Below are 14,830 nucleotides of genomic sequence, written 5' to 3'. Positions count from 1 at the left end.
CATTGGGTCTGTTCGCTTTTCACCCAGGACGTCAGCGCTCTCAGAGCCCTCTTGGTTCGAGCACAAGATTCACCTTGCGCCGACAGCCTCTCGCCTCAAGTGTGAGCTGCACGTCAAAAGTCATTCTGTGCCACATCTGATGCCGTAGGAGCCTGCTCCTCCCAGGCACCCAGGAGCGCAGAGTTAACACCCCAGTGGCAACACTCAACCAGTGGGCAACTGGGAAAATGTTCCTGCCCCCCATCCTTCAGGCAGACAATTCTGGGAAACAGTCTGTGCACTTTTCAAGGACCCTGCTAAACGCAAGCTCCCATTGCCCACAGCAGCGAAGTTGATAATGCACCTTCTGTTGGCTTTGTCTTCTTTCCTGTCTTCTTGTCCCCACTCCCTCATGGCTGCTTCTTGGTTCAGCTCTCAGAAGAGCCACGTGCACATAAGTCCTTTTCTCAGGACAAGGGCTAAGGCCTGACAGAATCTGCCATTCCTCTAGTTCCTCCTGCTACTCTCCCCTTTGCTCTACTATAGCCACAGTTCGTCAAAGACACCCAGCACACTCCTGCCTCAGGGCCTTTGCACTGGCTATTTCTGCTGCCTGGAATGCTCTTCCTCCAGATATTTCCAAGCACGCTTCTTTACTTCCTTCAGGACTCTTCCCGAGAGACCTTCGTATGTAAAGTAGTAACCTCTCCCCCTCCCCCAGTATTCCCTGGCCCCCTCACCCTGCTTTAAGTTTTTTATAGCACTGATCACCAATATCATAAATTGTCTTTTTTTCAGGGGGGGTATATTTTCTGCCTGCTCCCCCACCCCCAACTTAAAAGTAATCATCATGAGAACAGGGACTCAAGGACTTTATTGTTTTTTTCACTGCAGAACCTAGAACAGTGCTTGGCAAGTAGTAAGTGCTCAATAAATATTTGTTGGATGAAGCAAATAAATAAATAAGACTTAAGAAGTATGTATGGATCAGACTGCGGTTACCTTGAACCCCCGGCTCCTGAGTCCGGCAGCGGGTCTGGTGGTGGCTCCGGGCTCTGAGGGACATAGAGGCTGGCAGCAGGATGCCTATGCCGAGAATTTACGCAGTGCTTTGCCCTCTCAGGCTGTTCTTGGTGATCTCTTTGGGGGTCTTTGTTCTGAAATTTGTCTCAAGGAGTTCCAGGTAAAACCTCAAGGACCTAAGAGCATCTCTCTAAGCCTGGTCCATGCTGATCCTGGGCAGAAGGGAGTTTGTCCCCTTCTGGTCCCCGAGACCCTGGCCATCACCAACATGGGGTGACCTGAACTGCCTCTGAGTGCCTGCAAGGGCTCAGCAGCCAACAACTCCTCAGCTTCTGAAGGCTGGAATCCATCGGGGCGCTGGGAAGGGGCCGAGGGTGGCCTGGGGGCAGGCGTGCTGTGGTCCAAGCCTTCCCTTTCCAAGCTCTGCGCCCAGCCACCCCCGGCCCCCGGCACCGGTCCCTGGGGTGAGGGGCTGGCCGGGCTCCTTGCTTTTGCAGAGTCTTGTAGCCTCACGTGAGGGAAGCAGCACCCCCTGTGGCACTGGAGACACAGCCCAAGTGCCAGAGGGAAGGAAGCCCCGTCTCTGATGGGGATGCCTGAGCCCGGCTCCGGCCGCTGGGCTCTGCAGGCAGTCGGAAGCTGGAGCTGCTGCGGCGCAGGACCGAAGAGGTTAACGCGCATCTGCCTCCGAATGTTAATGTGTGTAGGTGATGTCAGTGGGAGCCGGGGAAGGAGTGAGGGGAGAGCGGTGGGCAGCGGAGGCAGCGGAGGCTGCCGGGCTGCCTAGGAAGACCCCCCTCCAGACGGCGGGGCTCTGGGGGGCCGGGGCTCGGGACGCAGCGGTCGGCACGGGAGGCTGCCGCAGCCTGCGTGGGCCGACGGGCGAGCGGGCGCCGGCGCCGGCGGGATGGACCTGGAAGTCTCGCTGCTGCCCACCGGCCCCAATGCCAGCAACACCTCGGATGGCCCGGATAACCTCACCACGGCCGGTGAGACGTGTTGGAGGGGAGTCCTCCCTCCTCTGCGCCGGGGGTGGGAAATGGGAAGATTTCACCTCTGAGCCAAACTGCTGGCGAAACTTTATTACAGTTCTTGGGGATAAGATGTGCAGTATGCTTTGCCCGGAGGGGCAGGGGAAAAGGGGATGAGAATGAAACGTCAGGGGCAGAGAAGAGGGCAAAGGCACCCTCGGAAGTGGCCGGGGATGGTGGCCAGCCGCGAGGGAGGCAGGGGAGAGCTGCCCAGGAGTTCCAAAGATGCTTTGCAGAAAATATTCCAGGCTAGAAAAGCGAGCAAGAGAAGCTGGAGGGTGGTATGTAGGGAGGTAGCTGGAGGCTCACTCATTCACCGATCCCGTTGGCTTTTCGCTCGAACTACGTGTTATGGGATATGAAACATCTTTACTGCCTCCTTGGAGAGGCGTGGGAAGGGATAACTCACAGAGATTAGAGGACATTTCCAGCGCTAAGATGCCCTGGAATTCTAGCTTTGAAGGATAAGAGGAGGAAGAAAAAAGAGGAAAGGTTTGCATAGAGAAAATTCTCGGGTAGCTGGGCTGCAACACACAGCTTCGGTCTCTGGTCACTCAGGAAGCCTGGGAAGCCCAGACTCAGAAGATAGGGACCAAGGAAATCCTGGACAGGAACCCAGGAGAGGGGAGGGCTGTGGGTCTGATGGGCAAAAGCCTCCAGGAGACAGTCACCCACAGAGATGCCCAGGAATCAGTACACAGCTTTCAACCAGCGACTCCTGAAATGAAATGATCAGGGCTGCAAATAGGAAAGGAGAAAACACATGCACGCACCCACACATGCTCACACATGCACAGTTTCATGTCCTGCTGGCTGTTTTGATGTTGTTTCCTGGTGAAGCCCAGAGGCCCACACAACAATACTCTGCAGACCGCTGTGGTTCTTGACTCTGTGACTTCTGAGAAAATGCAGGAGGCAAAGGACCGGTCCTTCAACAAACAGGTGGTGTGGGAGACTCTGATGGGATTAACCAGGGAACCGGTGCAGGAGGGCACGGGGGGGGGGGGGGGGGCGGGCAGGATTAGCAGCAGTGTGGGCAGGGAGTATGGTAGGGAGGATTCTGAGCTGAAATGGCAGGAGGATGAATGGGGGGCAGGCTCACGGCTGGAGGCTGAGCACGCCAGTAGGAGGTCAGCCCTCAGAGAGCAGAGTCCATGTCAAATGGTCGACGCTCGCTCCTTGTGTCCCCAGGGCTGCCGCCTCGCACAGGGAGCGTCTCTTACACCAACATCATCATGCCTTCGGTGTTCGGTGCCATCTGCCTCCTGGGCATCGTTGGGAACTCCGTGGTCATCTTCGCGGTGGTGAAGAAATCCAAGCTGCCCTGGTTCAGCAACGTCCCCGACATCTTCATCATCAACCTCTCGGTGGTGGACCTCCTCTTTCTCCTGGGCATGCCCTTCATGATCCACCAGCTCATGGGCAATGGTGTCTGGCACTTTGGAGAGACCATGTGCACCCTCATCACGGCCATGGACGCCAACAGTCAGTTCACCAGCACCTACATCCTGACCGCCATGGCCATTGACCGCTACCTGGCCACCGTCCACCCCATCTCCTCCACCAAGTTCCGGAAGCCCTCTGTGGCCACCCTGGTGATCTGCCTCCTGTGGGCCCTGTCCTTCATCAGCATCACCCCCGTGTGGCTCTACGCTAGGCTTATCCCCTTCCCAGGAGGCACCGTGGGCTGTGGCATCCGCCTGCCCAACCCAGACACTGACCTCTACTGGTTCACCCTGTACCAGTTTTTCCTGGCCTTTGCCCTGCCCTTCGTGGTCATCACGGCTGCGTATGTGAGGATCCTGCAGCGCATGACATCCTCCGTGGCCCCCGCCTCTCAACGCAGCATCCGGCTGCGGACAAAGAGGGTGACCCGCACGGCCATCGCTATCTGCCTGGTTTTCTTTGTGTGCTGGGCACCCTACTACGTGCTTCAGCTGACCCAGCTGTCCATCAGCCGCCCGACGCTCACCTTTGTCTACCTGTACAACGCGGCCATCAGTCTGGGCTATGCCAACAGCTGCCTCAACCCCTTTGTGTACATCGTGCTCTGTGAGACGTTCCGAAAACGCTTGGTCCTATCGGTGAAGCCTGCGGCCCAGGGGCAGCTTCGAGCCATCAGCAATGCCCAGACGGCTGATGAAGAGAGGACAGAAAGCAAGGGCACCTGACACTTCCCCTGCCACCCTGGGCACTTCCACGTCAGGGCACCACGGCAGACCATGGGGGAAGATGCTGAGAGAAACCGAAGACCGCTCTGGGAGGTTGCAGGGAGGCTGGGTGGTTACAACTAAAAACATTCAACAGGGCCCACAGATTGCTCAACGGAGCCAGGTTTGGGGGCTTCAAGCATCAGAAATCTCCTTCGGAGAACAAGATGGACCTTTGGGTTGAACAGAAACTGTGCAAGAAGATTGGTTTAAAGGTTCAGCTGAGCCCTACATCTACCAGCTCCCAAATGTCTTTTTCCAGAGAGAAGACGTAGAAGGCTTCTTGCCGGGTTTATTTAAAATCAGGCAGGGCCAGGGCGTGAGCAGGGGTAAGGGCACAGGCCCCTGGGGAAATGGGAAAGGTGGTGCGGCCTCACCGCCTCTTCCTGTCTCTCATTGGTATGATGGAGGGCAACCTTTCTCCCAAGCTGGAGGATGATGAAAAATAAAGCGTGTGGTCTCTCCATGTTCCAGCATCCTGTGTCAATTTCCCTTTATCTCTAGGCGATGCATGTTTATTTGGGGGTGGGGGTGGGGTCTGAGCCCACAGAGGTAAAAGCCCAATTTGCTAGGAGATCCACTTATTGGGAATGACAAGGCTACCCGGGATGGGTGTGGGTGAGGGCCTTGAGATTAAGAAAAAGGGAGAGGGTCAAGGGGGGCAGTTGTGGGGTCATTCTCTTCGGGGGGCACATTTGTCAGTCACCAGATCCAGAGTGAGCACCCATCAGGGTCCTGCACATGCAGGGCTCATTCTGAGGCCTGGTGTGTTTGGCATCATTTTTTTGCTCCAGCCCTTTCTCTCCAAAATAAAAACGAATAAAGGAAAATCTCCACCCGTATCTCTCTGGACGCTCCTGTATAATTGCTCCGGCTTGGGGGTGGGCGTAGCGGTGGAGGCGGGCGGCCGAAAAGGGAAAGAGAGGTCGTTTGGCCGTGGAATCTAGACCTTGATTCAGGCTGCATTTTAGGAAGCAAGAAGCAGGGGATCTGCTTGTCTAAACCCATAGGGAGGATTACTGTGAATTCATTAGATTGAAATTCCGCTGCCAGTCTTGTTCTCGGGACTCAACTTCCCGTCTTCTGCTTAAAAGCACTTGGTTGTTAGCAGTGCTGGCCCCTCAGGCCAGAGTCCCACCCGCCGCCTCCGCTGCTGAGTCACAAGTTGCAGGGCTGGCTTCTCGGGCAGCCCGAGCCTGCGCCTGCCTCTTGTGGCTGCTGCTAAGATCTGCTGCGAGCCACGCAGAGCAGGAAGATTACAGACGGGGCCGCTGGGCGGCGGCCAAGGCTGCTGCTTCTCAGCTTCTTCACGAGCGGAGCCAGGAGTCCTGCGCGAACCACTCCGCAGGCGTTGATGAGATAGATAGTGGGAGCAAATTGTGAGCTCCTGACTTGTCCAGATGCGTCCCTAAAGCAGGTGCATCAGCACAGCCTCCTCTCACCAGTTATTTTTCACTGTGGAGCTGCAGCAGGTAGCCTGATTAGCAAACTTCTAGGCAGCTTCTTTAGGTCCCCGGGAGCTCTTTGTAATCATCATCATTAGTATTTCCTGCTTGCGTTCCACTCCACCCAGTGCGTAGGGAGTTGGGGTCAGGGGGTGGGGACAAAGCAGACAGTTTTCCTTACTCATTTACAGTGGGGTCTCTAGCTGTCACAGGTAAGCTCCAAATCTGTTTTAGATGCACATCCAACAACAACAAAAAAGATTCTTATGGGAGCTTTAAGGCAACTCCTACCCACTAGTTCCAGAAAAGGAGGTTTTCCTGTGACTGGTTTGCCTATGGAAGTCTTCCCCAGGGTCTATCTTCTTCCCCCTCTTCCCCCTCCAAGGAGGACTCTGGGAGAGGAAATAGGTGAGATGGGCTCTCCCAGGAAATGCAAGTGACCAAGGCTACAGGCCGGTGAGTGGGCAGGCGAATGACCTGCTGACGGCCCCAGAGACTCTCAACCCCATATTGAAAACTGAAGTTGAAGCAAAGTGGGTTGAGACAGGAAAGTGAGTGGGTGAGTTTTACGGTATGTGAATTATATATCAATTTTAAGAAAAGTGGCAGAGTATGCAAGGCTGAGGGAGGCAGAGCCTGAGGGAGGTGATGGGGAGAACAGGGCAGTAAGGATAATAAAGGCTAACAATTTTGCGCCGGCTATGGGACGGGCACTAGGCTAAACATTTGACGTAGATTACCCTATTTAACACTCACAGCGACTCTATGAGGCAGGTTCTATGATTACTCCCATTTTATAAATGAGGAAACTGAGGCCCTAGAGCGATGTTAAGTCACCGATCACAGGCACCCTTGGAGCCAATGCCTGTCTGGCCATGAAGCTGTGCCTCGTGCACGGGACCAGCCATAGGATAGAATTAGGTCCCAGAACAAAGGCAGAAGATGCTCGGAGAGGCTGAAGAAGGCTTCACTTCTCACTGGAGATTCAGGGCATGTGGAAGAGATTTTGAAGTATAGATAGGACGTTGACAAGGGGAAGAGCAAGTTTCAGGCAGGTGGAAAACACCTGAGCTAATATGTAGAGGTGGGAAAAGCTGCGTGTATTTAAGGAACATTGCTGTCGGTATTGGGGACCCTCCACCACCAATGCACATGCTCCCTCTCCCCCCAGGGTATGGATCATGATTAGTCTAACCCTATTGGACAGCCCTCTTTCCTGCTTTCCCAACCTCCCTTGCAGCTAAGGGTCCACATACGATCTCGTTTTCAGCAGGAGAGATGCATGCAATGTTTCACTCAGTTTTGTATTTGACATCTTCATTTGAAATGCTGAGCTGCAGGGACTTCCCTGGTGATCCAGTGGGTAAGACTCCAAGCTTCCACTGCAGGGGGCATGGGTTTGATCCCTGGTAGGGGAACTAAGATCCCTCATGCCGTGCGGCACGGCCAAAAAAAAAAAAAAAAAATAGGCTTTATGAAATGCTGAGATGCAACATCGTCCACTTTGAATGGGGAAAATGCAAAATTGTGTTCCTCTTCTACCTGTGTGGTTCCTTAAGAAATGTGTCTTTTAAGAAAAATCAAAACAAAAACAGGACCTAAGCAGAAGTCTGCTGTGGGGACTTCTGGAAAAGGTTTTGCTTTCCTGACTAAAGGAAACAGATCAGGTTGGTAGCATCTGGGCTCTTCCTCCTTTCTCCCTGCCTTGAATGCAGATGCATCATCTGGAGCTGCAGCCACTCTCTTGGGATCACGAGGTGACAAATACGAGAATGCAAAGCAATGCTCTAAGGCTGATGAGTCAGGAAGACAGAGAGAGCATGTGTTCCCAAGGGCATCACTGACTTGCTGAACCAACACCAACCTCGAGGCTGCTAGGTGTGCAAGAAAATAAATCCCTATCTGTTTAAGCGACTGTTCTGTTAACCCTCCCGATAACATCCTAAGCTTCCAACCTAAACTTTCCTGGTTTAGGAAGTACAGACCCCAGCCCCACCTCCACAGATGGGCCCCACCTGGCTTTAACCAATCACCGTATCCCATCTCCCTGGCCACACTGGTTCATCCAGGGAGGCAAGAGCAATCAATGGGATGTAAAAAGTCATTAGCCAGGATTTCTGGGAAGGAAGGTCTTTATTCTTTGTTTGGAGCTATTGGTAGAGCCTCTCCCATCCCCCTCCTAGACTTGACCTGAGAAGCACACAGCTCCATGAGCTGCCGGCAACCACCTTGGGGTTGCTTGGGCAAAGCCCTCCTGAGACTGGAGCCAGCTCAGAAGAATCAGAGCTGAAAGAGAAAGTGTGAGAATCAGGTGATGTTGTTGGGGACTTGATCAAGCCTTGCTTGAAGTTAAGATACTCTTAAACCATTTGATTATATGAACCAATAAATTCCCTTTAACAGCCACTTCAGTTGGGCTTTCTATTATTTGCAACTAGGAAGTCCTGATAAGAAAGATATGAACAATTTTTTTTTTGGCCTTGCCACTCAGCATGTGGGATCTTAGTTCCCCGCCCAGGGATCAAACCCCTGCCCCCTGTAGTGGAAGTGCAGAGTCTTAACCACTGGACCGTCAGGGAAGTCCAGAAAGATACGAACATTTGAAAGATTAAGTTGGAGTATTGGTGTTATGGGCTGACTTGTCTTCACCCAAAATTCATGTGTTGAGGCCCTAACCCATGTGATGGCATTTGTAAATGGTGCCTTGGATGAGGTCATGAGACACCAGAGAGCTTGCTTCTCTCTCTCTCCACCTGCACACCCCAAGGAATGGCCATGTGAGGACACAGTGAGAAGGCAACCATTTGCAAGCCAGGAAGAGAGCTCTCACCAGGAAATAAATCAGCCGGCACTTTGATCTTGGCCTTCCAGCCTCCAAAACTGTGAGAAATAAACGTGTGTTGTTTAAGCCACAGAGTCTATGGTATTTTGTTTTAGCAGCCCAAGCTAAGACAATTGGTAAGAGCCTTTTTAGTTGTAAATGATAGAAATCCAACTCAATTGATTTGAGCAAAAAGATAGGGAACATACTGGCCTTTGTCTTTTTTTTTTTTTTGGCTGCATTGGGTCTTCGCTGCTACACGCTTTCTCTAGTTATGGCGAGCAGGGGCTTCTCTTCGTTGTGGTGTGTGGGCTTCTCATTGCAGTGGCTTCTCTTGTTGTGGAGCACGGGCTCTAGGTGCGCAGGCTTCAGTAGTTGTGGCACGTGGACTCAGTATTTGTGGCTCGCGGACTCTAGAGCACAGGCTCAGTAGTTGTGGCGCACACGGGCTTAGTTGCTCCATGGCATGTGGGATCTTCCCGGACCAAGGCTCAAACCTGTGTCCCCTACATTGACAGGCGGATTCTTAACCACTGCGCCACCAGGGAAGCACAATTCTGGCCTTTTAAGTGGAAAATTTCAGGGATTGCTAAGGCTTTCAGTCATGACTGGATCCAACAGCTCAAAAGCTCTGCCATCAGTATGGACTCTCCCTTTCTCTCTTCCCCACACCCTCTTTCTCTCTCTCACTCAGCTCAGTTTTCCTCTTGGTTAGCCTCCTTCTCAAGGGATGTCCCCTGATGTGGTAGCAAAGGTGGCCACCAGCAGGGGTGTGAACTTGCATTATCCTCACAGGCAGCAGCTCCAAGAATTAGCCAGGAGTTCTGTCCTGCCACCTGCCATGTCCTTGCCACCTTTCCCTCCAACATCTGTTTCAAAATCCGAAAAAGCTTCTGAGTGGTCACGTGTGAGTTACACACCTTCCCACTTCCACCCAACCCAGCATGAGATCTGGGGACATGAGACACTTTTATTGGCTAGAATAGGTCACATACTCACCCGAGTGGGGTCATTTCACTGGCAGCCCCACTGTGTGTGTGTGTGTGTGTGTGTGTGTGTGTGTGTGTGTGTGTGTTGCAGTTCCTAAAAGAAAAAGAGAATTTATATTGCCTTAAGTAGAAAGAATGATAGAAGGATGATGGGCAAACAAAGACAACAGATAACCCACCAGGTAGGGTCTCAATAATTAGAGAGGGTGGCATGGAAAAGAGAACAGGCAAAGGACAGGTAGGAGAATCAAGGAAGATTGAGAGGCCAGCCAGGAAGCCCGGTGATTACTGTGGAGGATTCTGCACAGGAAACGATCTTTAACCTCGAATCTGATGAAAACTCTGGATCCTTCCCCCGAGTGCACATTTGCACATGCGCATAAAACACTGCAAATAAGTTTGGAGGGTTTATAACCTCCTCCCCAGTGCCCGAGGAGGAGCCCTGGTAATGGAGGAATCTGGATGTCTGAGAGCAAAGTCAGACGGAAGACCCCAGATGGCTGTGAGCAGGCACCGCGCTTACTGTCAGAGCAAAAGCGGGCAGGGTCCCCGCCCTTGCCGAGCTTCCAACCGCAGTGAGGGCAAATGTTCATCAGATAATCTCGTGGAGAAATGTGAAATTACGAAGGGGAGGTATGAGAATCAGTGCGTGGGCGAGGGGTAAGCTGTTCAGGCAGGTCAGGGAAGGCCTGGCAAAAGTAGGGACATTTCACCCACTGAGCTCTGAAGGGTAAGGAGGGGAGGGGGCCTTATCTGTGCAAGAGCCCTGTGCTTGGGGGGAGTTTAAGAGAATGCCAGTGGACGCCCTGATATGGAGGAACCCAGGGGATGTCTCAGCTGGATACACACTGTGTTCTCAGGTCCTCCTGGAATCTGTTTTGTAATGTGGAACAAGAAAGAACTCTGGGTGCAGGACTTCCCTGGTGGTCCAGCAGTTAAGACTCCACACTCCCAATGCAGGGGGGCAGGTTCGATCCCTGGTCAAGGAACTAGAACCCGTTTGCTGCAAGTAAAAGATCCCACATGGTGCAACTAAAGATTCAGCACAGGGCAACGAAGATCCCGCGTGCTGCAACTAAGACTGGGCACAGCCAAATAAGGATAGGGAGATGATAAATAAATAAATATTTTTAAAAATAAATTTTTTTTTTTTTAAAAAGGGCAGAAGTGCAGAGGTGGCAGAATGCATGGTGTCTGGGATGGAGCCCTTTGGAAAAAAAAAAAAAAGAATTCTGGTTGCAATTATGTGGTTGCAACAGCAGCCTGGGGGCAAACCAGCTCATTGCAAAAGGGAAAAACAAGAGTTTGGTTCATAGTGGTTCTGCTGTCTTTCCATCCTGGTCTCTCCTGGATCTCATTTAAAAAAAAAAAAAAAATTGCTGAAGCCTCAAACGCCAGCCAGCTCCGTTACCAACACTTGACAAAGCTCTAACTTGTCAGACGAGTGGATTTGGAGCACAGACTACCCTGCTGCCTCCTTACTGCCTGGCACTCCCTGGATCAGCTCCCCCTGCCCTGCTACCAGTCACCCTCCACACCAGTGGAGCCAGGGAAGTTGCAGCCGCCCACCTGCTCCCGCGGCTGCCTGCCAACAAGAGCTTTGCTGGGAGCTCCGTTACCTTTAGTGCCTCCCCAACTCTCCTTCCCTCTTGAGAAATGGCGTTAAGAGGAAGAAATCAGAAAGGAAGACAATATCTTTCTTAAGGACGTGGGGAGGGAACCTTAAATGCAGCAGTACCTTTTAGATGAAGCAGGCGGGGCACTCCCACGATCACCAGTCACAGCCTCTGTCCTCACCTCCAGCCCCTTGACTACTCAGTAGACCACCCCCTCTTTTTACTGGTGCCCCTCAAATCCCTATCTCCCTTCCTGACCCCAGTCCAATATTTCCACCTGTCCACTTGACATCTCTCCCTTCCTGGACTCAATATGATGGAAACCATATTTTCATTATCTTCCTACCACTGACCACCCACACTAACTCATCCTCCAAAATTCCCCATTTTTCTTCAGGGCATTACATCCCTTGCTCTTTTTCACCCCCTATATCTGTTCCATCAGAAAGTCCTGCCAAGCCTTATATTAAATGATTTCACAGATTCATTCCTTCCATCTGATTTCTAGACTCAGAGACAGCTGGGTTTATACGCCAGCATGGCCACTAACTTGCTGTGTGACCTTGGACATGTCACTTAACCTCTCTGAGTTTTTGGGTTTTTTTTGTGGTACGCGGGCCTCTCACCGCTGTGGCCTCTCCCGTGGCGGAGCACAGGCTCTGGACGCGCAGGCCCAGCGGCCATGGCCACAGGCCCAGCCGCTCCGCAGCATGTGGGATCTTCCCGGACCGGGACACGAACCTGTGTCCCTGCATCGGCAGGCGGACTCCCAACCACTGTGCCACCAGGGAAGCCCTCTCTGAGCTTTTTTATTCTGTAACATGGAAGTAAGACTATATTCCTTGCAGGGTTGTTGTGAGAATTGAAGCATATATAAAGTGGCAAACAACAGATGTCCCGTGAAACATGAATTCTCTTCTCCCCTCTCTCTCGGTAGCATCCTAGTCTAAGCCCTTCTCATCACATACATGGATTATAGCTGTAACTTGCCAAAGGGTCCCCAGTTTTCTAATCTCTTTCTCCAATCCAATCCATCCCAAACACCAAGACCAGAGAAATCTTCTTATGTCCCTTTTGTCTCTCTTCTGACCCTATAATATTCCTGTCCCATTACCATCAGGTTGAGTCAAAGACCCATCCTAGCCCTAAAATTTGCAATAATGTGGCCTCTTACATCCCAGGATGACTCCGCTCTCTTTGTTGAAGGCTGTGGGAACAAATGTGATTGGCTGAGGGAGACTGAGAGGAGAAAAGAGCTAAGGACAGGACAGAATCTTAGGGACCTTCACCTTGCAGGGCTGGGCAGAAGAAGAGGAACCAGTAGAGGAGCTTGTGGAGGATCAGCCAGAGAGGTAGGAGGGTAACTTGGAGAGCCTGGCATCCTGGAAGCCAGTGGGAAGGACAGTTTCCAAGAGAAAGTGTGCAAGAGTGCCAAATGCTGCAGAAAGGTCAAGCTGAGGGCTGACAACATGGGCTGAATGGTGTCTTCCACAAAGATATGTCCAAGTCTTAACCCTCAACACCTGGGACTTCGACCTTTTTGGAAATTGGATCTTTGCAGATACAATGAAGTTAAGGATCTCAGGATGAGATCATCCTGGATCTAGGGTGGGTCCTAAACCCAGTGATGTCCTTGGATTTTTATTAAAAGAAAAGGAGATTTGAGACACAGAGACACACCCAGGGCAACCACATGAAGCCTGATGCAGAGACTGGAGTGATGCATCCCTGAGCCAAGGGACACCAGAAGTGAGAGAGAGGTGTGGGATGGCTTCTCCCTCGGAAGGTTCCAGAAGGAACCTATCCTGTCCAACAACTTGATTTAGGGTTTCTGGCCTCCAGAACTGTAAGAGAATACATTTGTCTCTTCTATCATTTTTTTGTTTTAGGCTATCAAGTTTGTGGTATTCTGTCCCAGCAGCCCTAGGAAATGAATCCAGGGCTTGGACTTAGAAATAGAGAGGTTGCTGGTTGACCTTGGTGGGTTCTGAAGCAGTAGGAACAACTCTCCCAGGAAGTTTGACTATACAGGGGAGGACAGCTATGGCAGAAACTAAAGCAATATCGTTTAAAGGAAAGGTCCTTGAAAAAAACAAAACTGCTAGTGAAACAGTTGGTCCTACATCAACAGGGTTGAAAGGACAGAATGCACAGACTCACAGAACTTCAGGGCTGGGAGGACCTCAAACACGCTTCAGCGTAAGTGGGTGGGCGGGGGAGATGCCCGTTGAAAGACATCCATGTGCTTTCCCGGGTGACTTCCCTCCTCTTCTGCCTGGAGAAGATTAGGAATGCAAAGAGGAAGCGCTCAGCTCTGAACACCCAAAAAAATATTCTTGAGTGTAAAACAAGGGAATAACCTTGAAAGCCAATCTTCGTCAAGAGAGAAAAGGATTTTCTAAATAACTGAAGCATACATTAACATACCCAGAGCCAGGCCTGGTTGACTAGGTCACCCAGAGTTTTGTAATGAGCTTGGAGTGAAGGAAATCAGGATATGATGTGGTGGGTACGGCCCCAGGACAGCCGTGAAGGAAGGCAGGGGCAAGGGACACAGGTGGTCCCACATGTGGTCTCAATCCTCCTTCTGGCCAAAGCCAGGGGTTGAGGGGACAGCTAAAAGCACTTGTTCCTTGAGCCTCTTTCCCATTTGAATACCTGGGAGGAGACCCATATTGGGCGAGACCTGTGTCCAGCCGGTCAGGGGGCGCAGAAGAGCCACATGGAGGTGGGGAAATGGCCAGATGAATGACCTGCTCCCCATGGCTGCAGGGGATCCTGAAATAACTGTCCAGCAAGGAGATGTGGAGGTGCCAAAGGACCTGGGAGCCCTCGGAGTCTCAGGGCAGGAAAAAGAGACCACTCTTATGCGGCCCTCATGCATGGGGCATGATTCCAGCAGTGGGTGTCAGCAGGGCACTCCGGAAGGCCCACCTCTTGGCAGACCTGGCCACCACCATCATGGACAGTGGCAGCAGAAAGGAGGGGAAACTTAAAGGACTGAGCATGTAGCCTACAGAGACTGAGTCATCCCAGAGAGACGGTTTAAGCTGGAAGATGCTGTAGCGCCACAAATCGGCAAATTAGGGTTCCTTCCCACTTCCCCGCAGTTGAACAGGGGTTCCTCAGCTCAGTCACAGGAAACAGAAGCTACATTTGTCCTGGCATTTTTCCTTGAATACTAATCTGTGCTTCTGCTACCCAGGCCACTGTCACCCAGGCAGTGCTCCAAAGGCTGGGAGCAACATTTCTGCAGCTGCCGGAGAAGTGGGGGGAAGCTCGTGGAAAAGGGTTCTTGGGGGCTTGGGATGCGAAGATGAAATGTGTGCGAGTGGAACACGATTCTCCTGGGAATGGCTCCGGGGATGGCTGACTCTGGGAGAGGATGTCAAATTCAAGAGTACAAATCAATATTGTCATATACCCCAGAGGCTGAGGGGAAGCACAGGTGAGAGGGAGTGGGAAAGGCCGCCAAGCCCGGGATGGAGACCTGGGCTGTTGGAGTTTAATAGAAAAGAGACGGCATGGGAGCCTGCCCCTCGGTTCACTTAATCCTCCCCACAGCACTAGGTGTTTGCACAAAAAACAAACAAACAAGACCCAGAGGCACTGTTTCCCTATATTTCTGTTTTGAGGCTGGGGTTCAGACCAGGTCAGGAGCCACAGCTGCTATGGATCCCATGTGTTCCCCACTTAGCCTACTGCCTGATTAAAGG

General features: G+C 52.0%; 1 protein-coding gene across 2 annotated transcripts; it reads left to right on the top strand.

The window, feature by feature from the left end:
• Nucleotides 1-1,162: 1,162 nt before the first annotated feature.
• MCHR1 (melanin concentrating hormone receptor 1) lies at nt 1,163-5,091 on the top strand. Of its 2 annotated transcripts, none has more exons than XM_033865984.2 (2): nt 1,163-1,991; nt 3,225-5,091. In XM_033865984.2, exons 1-2 carry the CDS (start codon nt 1,910-1,912, stop codon nt 4,202-4,204), a joined length of 1,062 nt encoding a protein of 353 aa, XP_033721875.1. In that variant the 5' UTR covers nt 1,163-1,909; the 3' UTR covers nt 4,205-5,091. The 2 variants fall into 2 exon arrangements, with proteins under 2 accessions (XP_033721875.1, XP_033721876.1); XM_033865985.2 differs by lacking the exon at nt 1,163-1,991 and adding an exon at nt 2,006-2,975.
• Nucleotides 5,092-14,830: the final 9,739 nt, after the last annotated feature.

Source organism: Tursiops truncatus, chromosome 11, assembly GCF_011762595.2.
Source record: "Tursiops truncatus isolate mTurTru1 chromosome 11, mTurTru1.mat.Y, whole genome shotgun sequence".
Lineage (NCBI taxonomy): Eukaryota > Metazoa > Chordata > Mammalia > Artiodactyla > Delphinidae > Tursiops > Tursiops truncatus.
The sequence above is the reverse complement of the archived record's forward strand: the minus strand, read 5'-3'. Positions and strand labels throughout refer to the sequence as shown.

Coding starts and splice junctions, on each gene's coding strand:
- MCHR1 (XM_033865984.2), top strand. CDS start 1,910: ATGGACCTGGAAGTCTCGCTGCTGCCCACCGGCCCCAATGCCAGCAAC. Junction 1,992..3,224: donor GGATAACCTCACCACGGCCG/GTGAGACGTGTT, acceptor TTGTGTCCCCAG/GGCTGCCGCCTCGCACAGGG.